Source organism: Loa loa (genome assembly GCF_000183805.2).
Source record: "Loa loa unplaced genomic scaffold supercont3.168, whole genome shotgun sequence".
NCBI lineage: Eukaryota > Metazoa > Nematoda > Chromadorea > Rhabditida > Onchocercidae > Loa > Loa loa.
The window spans coordinates 58,081-73,059 of record NW_018108348.1 but is presented as its reverse complement, the minus strand read 5'-3'; the positions used below and the strand labels follow the sequence as shown (position 1 = coordinate 73,059).

At 26.1% G+C, this 14,979-nt stretch overlaps 3 protein-coding genes across 3 annotated transcripts in view; all 3 read right to left on the bottom strand.

Moving 5' to 3' along the window:
- The window catches only part of LOAG_17993 (carboxypeptidase A1), a gene marked incomplete at its 5' end in the record, with an annotated part of 6,279 nt that extends 4,906 nt beyond the window's left edge, over nt 1-1,373 (bottom strand). The window contains 2 exons of the mRNA XM_020450663.1: nt 934-1,168; nt 1,354-1,373. Of these exons, the coding sequence (XP_020305634.1) occupies nt 934-1,168; nt 1,354-1,373 (255 nt within the window). The remainder of the gene's footprint in view (nt 1-933; nt 1,169-1,353) is intronic.
- A 4,878-nt stretch (nt 1,374-6,251) lies between these two features.
- LOAG_07432 (hypothetical protein) lies at nt 6,252-6,604 on the bottom strand (the record flags this gene model as incomplete). Its single annotated transcript, XM_003142965.2, has 1 exon — nt 6,252-6,604. Exon 1 carries the CDS (start codon nt 6,558-6,560, stop codon nt 6,252-6,254), a length of 309 nt encoding a protein of 102 aa, XP_003143013.1. The 5' UTR covers nt 6,561-6,604.
- Nucleotides 6,605-9,397: 2,793 nt separating this feature from the next.
- Nucleotides 9,398-14,979, bottom strand: part of LOAG_17992 (carboxypeptidase A1) — a gene marked incomplete at its 5' end in the record, with an annotated part of 9,548 nt that continues 3,966 nt past the window's right edge. Inside the window, 7 exons of the mRNA XM_020450662.1 lie at nt 9,398-9,541; nt 10,535-10,651; nt 11,018-11,139; nt 11,411-11,495; nt 11,780-11,944; nt 12,415-12,530; nt 12,941-13,118. Coding sequence (XP_020305633.1) covers nt 9,431-9,541; nt 10,535-10,651; nt 11,018-11,139; nt 11,411-11,495; nt 11,780-11,944; nt 12,415-12,530; nt 12,941-13,118 — 894 coding nt within the window. The 3' untranslated portion in view covers nt 9,398-9,430. The remainder of the gene's footprint in view (nt 9,542-10,534; nt 10,652-11,017; nt 11,140-11,410; nt 11,496-11,779; nt 11,945-12,414; nt 12,531-12,940; nt 13,119-14,979) is intronic.

Sequence of the window (14,979 nt, the reverse complement as noted above, 5' to 3'; positions counted from 1 at the left end):
ATTAGTTCCTTTTTTTGTATTTTTTTTCTACAAATTACACATAGAATTATGGATTTCTTGGTATAACTGACATGTGTTTAGAAAATAAGAATTAGTGAAATGATTTCATTCATATTTGATTTTCGATCTTTTATATATAAATTAACGAAATCATTAAATGGTCATTTTTGTTTGAAATTTGAACAATTTTTCTTACATTAACCAAAAAAAAATCTTTCCAATCAAATATTTAAAATTTGAATACTTGCAAAATTTAAAATGAGAAAATGAAATGATATACAGATGAATAAATGTGGCAAAAATGGATGAATGAACCAACTTATCATTATAATCAGTTATTTTGGGAGACGAAAAGAATAATTTAATTACAGGCGGAAAAAAGTGAACACATCGGTGTAATCCAAAAGGAAATTTAGGAAGACAAAAAAACAAAACAGAGAAAAAATAAGGAGGGGATTTTGATGAAAAAGAAAAATTTAATTTTACGACACTTTTTTTAACAAATCTATGATTTTATTTTTTAAAAAATCTATTTATTGAAAACTGGCAATTATAATGAGGAAATTTAGTTGATTTTGATATTATCTGTAGTTTTAAACAAATTTTTAACAAGCATATTTGTTCAAACTTAATTCTGCAAATTTACAAATCCCAAAAACAAGCGAAATAGTAATTGTATAGTTTCGCGAGTACAAATTAATTACAAGAAAGAAAAAGAAAGAAAAAAGTTACTGTTACGAAAGATTAACTGTACTTTAATTAACATGATAATGCATATTTTAGATATTCCCGGGTAATCTTCCCGCTTTCAAAGAGCTACGATTGTATCATCATGATCATCTTATGCTTATTGATTAGTGTAACCTTTGATTGATGTTATCGAGACTATTGTAAGCAATGAAGGAGTATTACAACAATTTCAAATATACAAACCTCTAAGCCATCAATGCTACGTCTTTCATGAGATTTTCCGATCGATATGTATCGTACAAAATTCGGATATTTCCCGGCTAATGCTCGTAACCATAAAATCATTTCCTTATATGAACCGTATGTATAGAAATCGTATTTGACGGATTCAGCAGTTGATCTCGAAGTTGATCGCGAATCATCCCGATAACGCTGCTGATCAAATGCGCCACATTTTTTTTCCCGTTTTATAATTAATCTGAAATCGAAACTAATATCAGTTAAACTGATATGTCTAAAATGGTATGTTCATTTAAATTTTCCCATTCTCTACTTGATTAATTAAATTCGAAAAAAATTGGATCGCTCAAGTTCAAAAGTTCAAGTTTATATTTTTATTACCATGAAATTCAATCAATTTATTTCAATTTGTAGATAATTTACTTTGGAATAAAAAGACCCATATTTGATGAACAATTAAGTATTTTAGTTTTACCACCTAATTTATTCAGCTCTAAGCAAACACTGACTCTGGCAAAAAAAACGTCCTATTACATGATATTTAATTCATGGATAAAGATTAATCTAAAGTGGAAATGATTAATTTCATTAAATGAAGAAAAGTGTGAGATGTAGTCGACTATAAGTAAAAAAAAAATTAATTTTATTGAATTGAAAGTTAAAACGATTGATTTCATTAAATGTGAAAATCCATAAATGTGAAATATAATCAATTGGAAGCAGAAATAATTAATTTTATTAGATTAAAACTAAAAATAATTACACTGAATGCAAAAACTTATAAATATGGAATATAATCAATTAAAAGTGAAAACGATTAATTTCATTCAATTAGGTGATTAATTTCAGAAATGTGAAAATTCATGACAATAGCCAAGTAAAAGGGAAAGTGACTAATTTCATTGAATTAAAAATGAAAAGAAATAATTTTATACCTATCTCAGAAACTTTCGGTCGAATTATAAACTGACGAAGGTGCAATTTTTGATAATTATTATAAACTTTGAAACAAAATAATTGGCTGAATCGAATTTCATTTCAGCAATCACTTTCATAAACGATTACTTTCATAAAATGTGAAAATTCATTAACAAATATTTTTTTTCTTTTTTTGATCTTTTACCCACAACAATGTTTAATTCAGCTAAATATAAATTCATATATTTTCAACTCTTATCTATCTTCTATTTATCATTATCAACTCTTTAACATTTAATCATTTATCTTATCACCATTACTAGCGGAAAGACAATCACTAACGTTTAATCACTATTTAATTGTGGTTAAATTAAGTGGTCACTGATAATTTAATTTAACTAAGAGATAATTGATAGTTTTTGACGTTCAACTGTCTTTGATGAAATGGTAATTGATAATTCTTAACGTTCAATTATCATTGTAATCATGGGAAATGTTTGCTGGAAAAAGAAAAACAAACAAACAAAACAAAACAGGTTTTTATTTTATATCAAGAAAGAAGAAAAACGATTCATTTAAATTATACATTTTTTCCATTCGTTATTTTCATCTTCTCATTTTTTTTTTTCAATCGAAAATTTTGTTTGTTACTTTTTTTTTGCTATCTTTGTCATAATAAAGCAAATTAAAAAATTCTAGATTCCAAAGTAAAGAAAGATGAATAATGTTGATAAGCTACAAACAGATAAAATAAATGATAATGAATTTGTTGATAAACAATTTTTGGACAGATAAATACCCACATAAGATTAGGTAATCAATAAAACTTTTTGGACAAATAAATCTTTCTTGTAAAAATGACGCAAAAAAAAGAGAAGAAACGAAAACAGATATGAGCGCAAACGAGAAAAACATTTATCAATTAATTATTCTATTTTAGGCCTATCGTGATAACAATGTTCATGTTATTCTTCGTATTAAATTAAATTGGATGAATTGACATATTTTTTAATTAATTAAAATTTTCAGAATTTCGTCCTTTACCAATAATTTTAATAGTGGTTCTCTTCTTTGGTTTTTTGCATACATTAAGTGTAAGTTTAGTATTTTACCAATTTATGTTTATTATCAAAATTTTCGAGTATTTAACAAATAACCATTTCAAATATTCAAATTCCGATAATATTTTTTCATTTTTTTTTTGTTTTTGCTTACCAAATTAAAAACTACGCAATTTTCCGTTTCAATACTTTCTTATTTAAACAAAAATTCATTTTTAAAGAAGAAGCGGAATATATATCGAAAAAAATCAATAAATCATGAAAAAGAAAAAAGAAACTTTCGACAAATTTAAAAAACAATGTTTTTGCATTCGGAAATGAAAATCTAAATACATACTACTGCTGTATTATTTACTCAAATTTTATTTATTTTTCCAGCAAATCATCAGATCATCTAATTTAAAAACTCCCTGGCTGAAATAAGTTTTTTAATATTCGTGTCAAATTAAAATGATCGAAACAATCAATTATTCCCTTTCAAGGTTTTAGTTGACACCAAATGATCGATTAATTACAAACTATCATAAATATTCTGAATAATTAATATTTGTAATTTCAATTGCTGAATAAAGAGGAAGTGATTTAATGAAATTTCTATTCTAAAATAATTAATCAAAGTGGTAAACATAAATAGCCATCTTTTTTAATTTTTTTATTTTTTTTGCATATCCAAACGGTCCTTCTTTTTTAATGAAAGATAATATTGCACAAATAAATTAAAAATCAAAATTTCAAAAACAAATGCAAAAATAATGCAATAACATTAGCAATGAGATGTTAAATTTTAAGAAATAATTTCAACAAATCTAATTTTTAATTTTTTCTTCATTTTCAAACTTAATATTTCGCGATTAGTTCTCACTAATTACTTTATAAGTTTTAATGTTGTTATATGATTTCTTTTTTTTGCACTGCATACTGAAAATGTTGAAAAAAATAAATTTTTGAAAATAAAATTTGAAATAAAAAACGGAAGAAAAGAATAACCGTTCAACATCCGGAATAGTAACAGTTACATTAACATTTCCCATATGTAATAAATGCAGCACTTTTTTCATAGTACTAGCCGGAACCATTACATCACTTACATCGTTTACATCTCGTGCTATTTTCCAGAAATTTACCTGAAATTTTGATATAAATTACTTTCCATGTATATTTTTGTAATACTTCACTTTTTCATAAAACAATAACTTTCCAATTTTCCGGATTACTCTTGAAAGATAATTAGCTTCGCACTGGTTCATGAATTTTTGCTCTCTTTACTTATCTATACATTTCACTTTATTTGCTTATTTTCCTAATCCATACAATTTTTTGAAATATTTTTAAAAATCATTTCGAAAGCTGCATTACTTCCTTATAAAAGTTAATGGAATAATTCACTTTTTTGAAATTCATTAAAGATTAAAAATATTTGAAGATTTGAAACACAAACATTTAGTGGTTTTCCTTAGCAGTAAAATTGACAACTGGAATTTTTTATATTTTATTTATTCATTTGTTTATCGTTTTTTCCTTCTACTTCTTTGATTCAAACTATTGTTTCAATTTCTACTATACATTATTAAAGTTGTAAAAAATAAAACTAAAAATATAAAAATGGAATTAGATATGTAAGACGAAATTAAAGATGGTGCAATGATTTCAATCAAATGCATCAAACGAAACGAAATTCAATGCGGAAAATGAAATTGAATAGGTAAAGAAAGGCATATCAACAAGTTAAATAGTAAGAAACCACTTTAACAAAAAAAAAAGAAAAAAGAAAAAGAGAAACGGAATGAATAATCGAAATTTCGGCAAACTCAAACAAAAAATCAAAATTCCAAAAAAAAAGAGAAAAAACTGAAATTTAAAAAACGGGAAAAAATTAAAATTTCACATAAAATGGGGACGTGGACAATTTCGAAAATGCATAAAAGTTCATGTAGGATGAAAGGAAGAGGCGAAGAAATGTTTGAATTGGTGAAATTTTTTCCACACAATGTGAGGAAATAAATTTTGAGACGGAACTTGATTTTTTTTTTATTTTCAATGTAATTTATATAATTGATGCCTAATTTTTTTGACCCAAAATTTTCAAAACTTGCACTACTTCTTTGTAAAGGTTAATGAAATAATTCGTCGTTGTTGTTTTTTTTTCTTTGAAATTCAATAATGGTTAAAATTATTTCATAATTTGATATGAATATTTTGGGCAGTGCAAACTTTTTTAGCGAAAAAGTTCATTAGAACAAATGTCTTTCGTTAGCAATGATAGCGGGAGATTTCCAAAAATCAATTTTTAAATGAACAATTCGAATTTTCGTTTTTTATTCTAAAATACAGTGACAATCGATATGAGGTGACGAAAAAAATTTCAAGTGGATTGATTCGGCTATAAGTATAAGCAGAAAGTGTATCAAATTTAGGAACCATGATCTCATGTGAAAGTTATCCAATGCTTTTACACCAGCATTAAGATAGCGGGAGATTTCCCAAAGGCATAACAAACCGAAGATTTCCTAAAGATATAATCAGCGGGGAATTTCTCAGAGAAGTCTCTCGCTTATTATTAGCTTAAATCTGTTAAAATATTGCCTTAGCGTGTTCATTTCAATTACTGAAATGGTCGGTTTCATTTAACGTTTTTTTTTCATTTGTTTTTACCTTCTATTTATTGAATTGTTTCACGTACTTGTTTGATATTTCAAAATAATCCAAAATAAATAATAATAGTAATTTAATTTTTACAATCAGATAAATTCAATTCACTTTTTTTGATTAATAAATAATTTTAAAAATAAATTTCAGTCATAAACTAATGTTTGTTGAATTTCATGTACGTCTCGAAAGTTATTTATGTTTGCATTTAATCTTTGGATGAATAAATGAAATAAGTTTGAAATTATGCAAATTAAGCCTGCACTTTTTCCTAATTAATTTATCAGTGGAAAAAATTATTAATTTATATGTGGGAAATTTTGAAATATTTTCAAAACCTTAAATACTATTTATAAATTTATTGAATAATTCATAGAATTTTGTAAATGTATTTTGAATTATTATCATTTTTTAGATTATCATGGAAACATAATTTCCTCAATAATTCTAATTTCTAAGTGAAATTGAATCTATCTAATTTTAAATTAATTATTTCTATGTTATCATTTTTGACCAACCGATCACTTTTGTCGCCTTTTTTTTCGCTTTATTTCAACTTCATTAAATTCTACATCATCACTTCATTTTTTTCGTTTAAGGAACAAAAAGAAAGGTAAAATTTTAATTTAACTTAATCAATAGAAAAACAAACAATAAACAAAAAGAAGCTTACTTTAAGGTCAACAGATGAATCGATCAATTTTTTATCGATAAGAACTGATTGAGATCATTGGTACGTAGTCGTAGAACCGAATAACGCTCATTACCAGCATAATTATTATTGTTAATGTTGTTGTTATTGCTGTTGTTGTTGTTATTGTAGCTGATATTGTTATCATAAACAATATCGTTATCATTGTATGATACATTGTTATCAGCTATAGTTATTGTTATTTGATTTAAACTTATTAGTAATATCCAGATTATAATAATCAATTGTTGTCGTTGTCGTGGTTGTTCCTGCTGTTGTTGTTGTTGTTGCTGTCGTTTGTGTTGTTGCTCCATAAATATTGTAGTAAGAATTGATCGTCATTCGTACCAATACCGCCTCCTTAGCTAATAATTATCACAATCGCCGCCTCCACCACTACCACCACCACCACCATTACCACCACCACCACCACCAACACTGTTACCACTCAAGCTTAACGATGTTACCACTCAGAAGGAGCACAAATAGTTCCAAAGTAAATTACTGGTTGAAAACAATGCAAAATGCTGTCGTTGACATAAGTGACAATGAAATGATGGTGATAATGATGATGATAACGATGATATTGATAATAAATACCGGATGAAATTGAAGAAGAGGAAAAGAGAAAGGAAAAGGAGGAAAGGGAGAAAGCAGGAAGGAAGAAAGAAAAGGCTGGAATGAATGAATGACAAGAGGTATGAGAAAAGATGGCCCTTGCTGGACACGAAATGGCAGTTCCGATGACAAATGTAATCGATGATAAACGTCGACGAAGACGACAAACGAACGCCATGATTACATATCAGTAATGCAGTGATAACGATCATGATGATAATAACTTTAAATTTAATTTGATTTTAATTTAATAAACCGTGAAACGTCATCATGATATAATTGAAAAAATTCCAATGCAAATAGATTTAATTAAAGTATGATAATATGATATAGGGATAAGTATTTTATCCTGATTGGATTTTTAAAATAATTAAAAGCTTCATATGAAAAATTAAGTTTAAATTTTAGCAGAATTCCTAATTAATTTATTCCTTGCAAATAGAAAAAAAATGAAAACTTTCTAATCATCCAAGCATGGAGCATAAATGGTATTAGCGTTTTTTTTTGAATTTATTAATCTGTCCAAGAAAAAAAAAAGCGTTTAAACATTCATCAGTGTTTGTTATTGAAAATGATGATAATGTTGATAATGATGATGATAACGTCTTTTTGCTTTCCAATCATTGATTTATTTTGAAGAAAAATCAAACAAAAAACAAGAATTTTACTTTATTTTTACTTTTTTTTGAATCAATAATAATATTACGGTATGTACGTATTTCAGATAAATGAAATATGACAAATTGATGTTAAGCCAAATGAGTTTCGATACTGTAAAAAATATTTAACTTTCTGGTAATCATTATGAGTATTTTTATTGCAAATACATTCCTAATGATGAAGCTTTCCTGGCACGCTCCTACATTTTATCTTTAAATATTTATTAATCTTAATGTTTACTGTTACAATTACATTAATCTTGATATTTAGTGTTAGAATTACCAATGATAACTTAATATTTGATAATGTTCCGTAAGAACAACAATATTCACGCGTTTTATTGCTAAATTAATAATGAAATAATATTTTAAATACAAGCAATCCAATAACATCGCTGACAAATTACCAAATAACCAAATTTTTTGAATTTCTTTACCCAAAAAAAATAAGAGTAATTTCATATCTTTTCATTGGTAATATACGAAGTATAATGTCTCATGTTCAATTATTTACTTGTAAAATTTATGTGGCAATTTTACCACCTAGAAAGAAAAAATCCCCGCTCTTTTCAAGTTAATTCAGTCAACCCCAAATAATACTCACCTCATATGATCGACTAAAGAAAAAAAAAAAACTAAGAAAAAAAGATGAAAAGTCAAGTAAATTGTTCTCAGTTATGCAAATGATAAGTGATGTGAGAGTTAAGCATTTATTGTCACATGAAAATGATATTTGTATTTATTTATCGATTTGTTTCTTTTTATCGTTTACTTTTGTTCGAAAAAATTCAATTCTTCTTTTTTTTTTCGTTGCTTTATTTCATTTCATTTTTTTTTCATTTTATTCTAAAATTAGCAATCAATATAGAAGGATTAAGCATTAAAGCATTTGGTGATAATCATCAAATTATCAAACAATGAATTCATGTAAGTAGCAAAAGCTGCAATGAATGAAAGCTAGATAATAAACTATAAATAATTATTATAACAGTAAGCTAACTTTCATAAATTTAAAAAAAAAAAAAAGGAAATGGCAACAATATGATGAAAATTTGCATTGGAAAAACCTTACAAAATGAGATTTCTTTTTTTCGTTGTTTTTCGGTAAAATTAATTAGAAAAAACTGTCATTTTTCATTCAATGAAATAATGAAAAATAAAAAAAAACCTGAAAATGATGAAAAATATGGTTAAGTATATTACGAATGAAATTATAAAAATATGGAAATTAAAAAAAAAAAGCACGACAAATACGCTTAATACATACATAGGTAAACTTTAATAATGCTATATGTTTGCTTTATTGTTAATTATCTAATCGCGTGAATTATGATTCATCAAGTAAAAGTTCATGATTGTGATAATTAATTAATTAATTAATTAAAGTGTGGAATTGTCAAATTAGAGGAGCAAATTAAGTGCAATTGAAAAAAATAGCCAAAAACCTTGCTGAGGAAAAAAACTGCAAATAAATCAAACGTAAATTTGAATTAAATACTTTGTGACACATTAGCTAATATATTTTTGAAGTCTGGAAATAGCATTAAATAATTCAAATAAGCTATCTAATATTAGATGGCCTAATTCAATCACTATTCTTTTTCCTTTTCTCATTCTTTCTTTGTCCTAAAATAATGACTAGGTTATATTATATTAAAGTAACGACAACATTGTTATATGCATGAAAAAAACTTCAAATAAATAACTCTAAATAAACTACAAAATTAATTGCAATTATTGTTTAGAACAATAAACAAATTATTTTTGGAAAAATTTTTGTCATTAAAAAAAAAAAGAAAAAAGGCAAATAGTTTGATATATCAATGAGTATTTTCATTTCATTTTAATATTTATACAATTTTGCATAAACAATCATTTCACTATTTTACGTAGTAACATTAAATGTTCTACAAAAAACCACAAGAACGTGCGCAAATTTTTTCGCATAATTTCCCAACTACTGCAATAACCATGTCGAGCCCAAAAAAGTGCAAAAATTGTTCATTGTCAACGCATGTCTAAAATATTTACATATTTTTAAATTTCAATTTTATTCGTTAAAAAATACAAATGTAACTATTAATATTGGAAATATATGTGATAAGGAAAGAAATGAAACTTAAAAAATCGGATAGAACGTGTAATTTATTATTTTCCCATCAAATATATATATATATATATATATATATATCAAATTTTAGATACAATTTGTTATTTTAATTCATTCAAAAAGTTTACTAATGTGACGTGTAAGTTCACGTAAATGTTGGTGTGGGTTTCTTTGAATGTGTAGAAATTCTTAAGAAATAATTTCTTTAAATCTAATAACTGATTTTGTGTTGACATTTAGTAGTAATTAAGTGATTATGGGATTTGTATTTTGTGCATTTTGCTTTTAAAATTGACCATAAATAATTTACAAGAAACGGTAACCGCTAAGAAAATTACTGATAATTATTGTGATAACGAAATCAGTCTTATCAAATTGTAACTGTTCAAAGCTTTCTATATCATTTTATACAAACATCAGGTAGGTTAATATTTCTAGTAAAATTGCAAATATTTGCTTAATTTTAGGTTGCATTAAACGAGTAACAAAATAATTATTCAGGATTCAACGTAATGAGATATATAATATACAGTAAGAAGTAATATATTTACAAATAAATATTGCGCTATATTTTTATTTCTTATTTATCATCATATGTTCCATACTTCTTTCTTTAATAACAAATCTTCTAATTAACAAAAATGTATGAATTACAACACTATCTAATTTGTTCACTAAAGACGAGTTTTGTGAATTTAAATAAGTTTATAAATTGTTTGTGAATTTAAATAGTTTATTTAAATAATTTAGTATCCACAAATGAATTTTTTACATCAATTTAATACTTTAGTGTAAATAATTTTGGCTTTATTAATTTGTAATTAAATTTTATACAAAACAAAAAGAAAAAAAAGGAAAAATTTCTGAATACGAAAATATTTACAAATAAATAATCCCATACCGTTCTTTTTGAGTTATTCATTTCTATAGGTGTTATATTTTTTGGTGTAAACATCGCCGAGGTACGATTCGCAATCACTTTTACAGCTTCGAATGATTCACGTGCCGTTGGTATTATCTTTAAAAAAAAACAAATGAAGAAATTTTAATTTTCAGTTTCAATTTAAAAGTTTCACTTTTAATTGTTGCATTTTAATCTTATAGAGATTTTCAACTAGTTTAAAATTTAACAGTACGAAAATTTATTCCAGAAAATATCAACGAAGCTAGAATTTTCTTTATTTCTATGGTCAACCTTATAAATAAGGTATGTTTTTGATATGATATTATCCTAATTACAGTATTGTCAATATTATTCTTAATATTGCAATTCTCTTCTTTTTTATTTTCTGAAAATCGTTGCGAAAATTATGTTAAATTGTAAAATTGATGCAAAAGAAGAAATTGAATTTTTTAAAGATATTTTTTTAATTTATTCATTTACCTGACTTTCATCTAGCAGAAAACCATCCCAAACTTCGCCATCTGGACGTAATTCAAACAAATACGAATACTTTATTCCCATTCGTCCTTTCGCCCAATCTTCGGCCCCGCCGGATGCAGGATCTGGAAGTATGAAAGTAAAAAAGCTACTATTACTTTCTTTCGATATAGTTGTCGAATAGGAATTCCCAGACTGCTTAATTAAAATCTTGAATTTCAAAAACTATTGAGTAATATCTTTATGCAAGAAAAAAAGCAAAAAGCCACTTATTAGGTTACTTATTAGGTCTATCCATTTTCGATTTCAGTTTTTGCATTTTACTAAATACAATTATCCAACTAAAATATGGTATTAATCAATTTCAAGCGGTTTATAGCAAATAACAAAACTAACACAAAGTATCGGCACCGGTACCAACCGTATACTGCGTACCATATGCTGCACGCAAAGCGTTTGCTGCTTGCAATGCTGTACTTCTCTACAATAATGAACTGATGATTGCTTTATGATTTTTAATCTTGCAATAAGCTTACATTATAAATTAATAATATTAAGCATTTCATCATCCCGCCAATCATTCCAATTGGTATTCTAATAAAAGCTTTATGATAATTACTTTTGCGCTACTGGTATATTTCATTTTTATGAGAGAAAAAAAAAAGAAAATCAGCGTAAGATAATTCTCATCATAGCAGTGAGGTCAATCAACATTTGACAGCATGCAGTATGTGCATGGAATAGTAGAAAATAAAAATTGCTAACTAAATCATCAACATCAGATGTATAGGTCCGTTCACGGTGTCCAAATGGGTACATTAAAATTTGAGAATAACTATGAAATGTTAGAAATGTTTTAATGATATGACGTCGTTCAGCAATGAATCTATATACGGCTCGTGTTTCCGGCTCGCTAAATGCAGACGGACCCTGCAAGATGGATGTTAGAAATAAATATTGTAAACAAACAAATAGTAATCATATTTCATTTCTTCCTCTTTTTCTTTTTTTGTTTGTAAATCTTTTCAAACTATTCAAATTCTGGCACAATTGAATAAAAGTTATTTTTGGTAAGTTAAAAACAGAAATTGAAAAAAAAATTAATTGCTAATAAAGTGTCAACCGAAAAAATTTCACTCTTCAATTGTAAACTTAAAATATTTCCAAAAGAAATTTTTTTTTTAATTTCAATTGAATCATTTTTTATACTAACACTAATTTAAATGAAAAAAAGGTGAAATAAAAATTTTCAGATCACTCAAAAAAACTTTTTTTGAAATCAACTTTTTCAATACATATTTATATATATATTTCATAAAAGGGTTATGAAAAGATTATTAGTAATTATAAGAGTAAAATTTGATATTTCATGTTAATGGTAGTATCGATCGTCAACTAACTTGATAAATTTCTGAGCATGGATCGTTAGATGAGCCTTCCATACCGTATTGCCAATCATAATTACGATTTAAGTCAACACCTTGACAGCATTTTTGTTGAGGATGTGAAAAAATTCCTAAAATTAAGCATTTTCAAAATTAGTTTGAATTGGTTTTTCTTTTTTGCTTTCATCATGATTTTGATTTTAACTTTTAAATTCCAACATATTGAAAAAATTCAGAAATGTTCATTATAAGTTATTTTCGTTCACTGTGTCCGCTATATTAAGTTACAGTAAGAACTGCTTCAGTTGCAATAAACTAATATTCCACTATATTAAGTTGCAGTAAGAACCGTTTCAGCCGATAATAAGTTGATATTTATTTTTAATTAAACGTCTTCAAGTTAAGCGCCGTAGATGAAGAGTTACTGTATTGGTAGGAAGCATATAGAACAAAATTTAGTTATATTTTTTTTTCAAGAATGAAAGACTGGAAATTTTCCTCTCAATTTTCATAGATTCTATATTAAGTAATGAGAAAGTACCATTGTGTGAAATTCGACAAGTCAGTGGTGAGCGATTTTTGCGCCAAAGTCGGACTTCCGGATTAGTGCTACTTCGAGTATATTCATATCCGTCAGGATTGAGCAGCGGAACAATAAACCAGTCCAACTCATCAACAAGACGTTGAATTTGTGGATCCACGTCATATTTCGTCACCAGCTGCAATTTTTTGCATAAACAAAGTGTGAACAATGTGTAAGCATGCCTTGTAGGCTTAATCCGATATGATAATAAATTATCTTCCAACTGAAGTTATAATGAAAAAAAAAGGAAAGAAGGAAAAAGTCATAATGCACATCGATATCGATTTGAGAGTGGAGCATGAAATGGCGGGGGAAAAAGGATTGGAAGGCAGGCGGGGAATATTGATTGCATCTTTTTGATCAATTATTTTATGTTCAGGGAACCATTACAAAGTTCCAGAAAATTTTCCAATGTGATAACCCGGTCCTCCAATTATACTACGGGATGCATTTGTATGAATTACATTTCCAGTGATTTAATGCAACTTTTTAACAATATAAGTATTATCTTAGAATTTAGAAAAATTTAACTTAAATTTACTTCAATTAATTTTGCAGGAATATATAAACAATAAGTTTGGGATTGGAAATAAACAAACAAAAAACAAGAAATTTAATTAACAACGAAAAATACCAACAATAAGTAAAACAATTACAATGACTGTTAATTAATAACAAAGGAGAATTGTCACATATTGCCAATTAATAGCAGTGACAACAAAGGATCATAACACTTTGCCAATTTATTTGATGGTTTTCGGAAAAGTTTCATAATTTAAGGTGATTTTTTAACACTGAATTCGAGAAAACTTAGTTGATATATATGATGTTCTATTTTTTATTTCATCATGAATTAACCTAATTTTTCATTAGTACTAGTTAGAGTAGAAAACTATTTTTTAATTAAATTATAGTTACGAAATATTTCAAACGAAATTTCAATTCTAATAATAGTGACTTTCAAATTGCAAATTTTGATTTTGGAAAATTTGCATATGCTTGTGTAAAATATTCACATAGTCCTTATTTTTAATTACTGTTCGGTAAAATGGTAGCAATGTCGCATTTCTACTGCATTGAATTGATTGTATCCACAATTTTCTTACTTATATTTAAATTTTTCAAATTCGAATCTCTACTTTAATCTCTACTTTTAATCTCTCTCTTTCTCTAATCTTTATATATCGCAGTATGGGTTATCTGAGTATAGATTAAAATCAAATTTGCAAAATTTAGATTGTATTTGTTAGTTTCAACAAGACAGTTTCCACAGCTTTCTTTTTTTGTTTTTGCATATACAATCTATTAAAAATTTGTAACTTTCTTCTCATTAAAAACGAAGCTAATTATTTAGATAATTTCAAATATTTGGGTCGTTCATTTAATTAAAGCTAATTTCCGCTAATTAAAGCGGAATTTTTAAAAATGAGGATAAGATTGGAGAGTTCAATAAGTATAATTGAACTATGAATGTGCGATTTGTCAACGAAAAAAAAAGATTTTCTGATTGAAATGCAAATATTTCAATACATTTAAATATATAAAGAATTTTTGAAATACGTATAAATGTTATATGTGACTAAAAATGTATGATGAGAGCAGAGTATTATGGATAAACAGGATGAAATTCCTTAAAGATTCATAAATGTTGATTGATTGTGTTGTAATTTACTAATTAGTAATTAGTAAATTTGATTGTAAATAAGATTTGAAAATGATTCAAATTCTTTTTTGTATGAGTAAGATGCTACCATTGTATAAAATTGTATATATGCTCACTGTTTAGGAATGTGTACGCTAATAAATAGCCTTATTTCAATGTGCGCCAACAAATTGTTCACACGAATGTTTGCTAACAAAGAATGCTTGACAAATATGCATCCGACAAATGCGCCAAATCCGTATAATCGTAAAATCAATCCTTAAGGATATATATATATATATATATATATATATATATATATATATATATATATATATATATATATATATATATA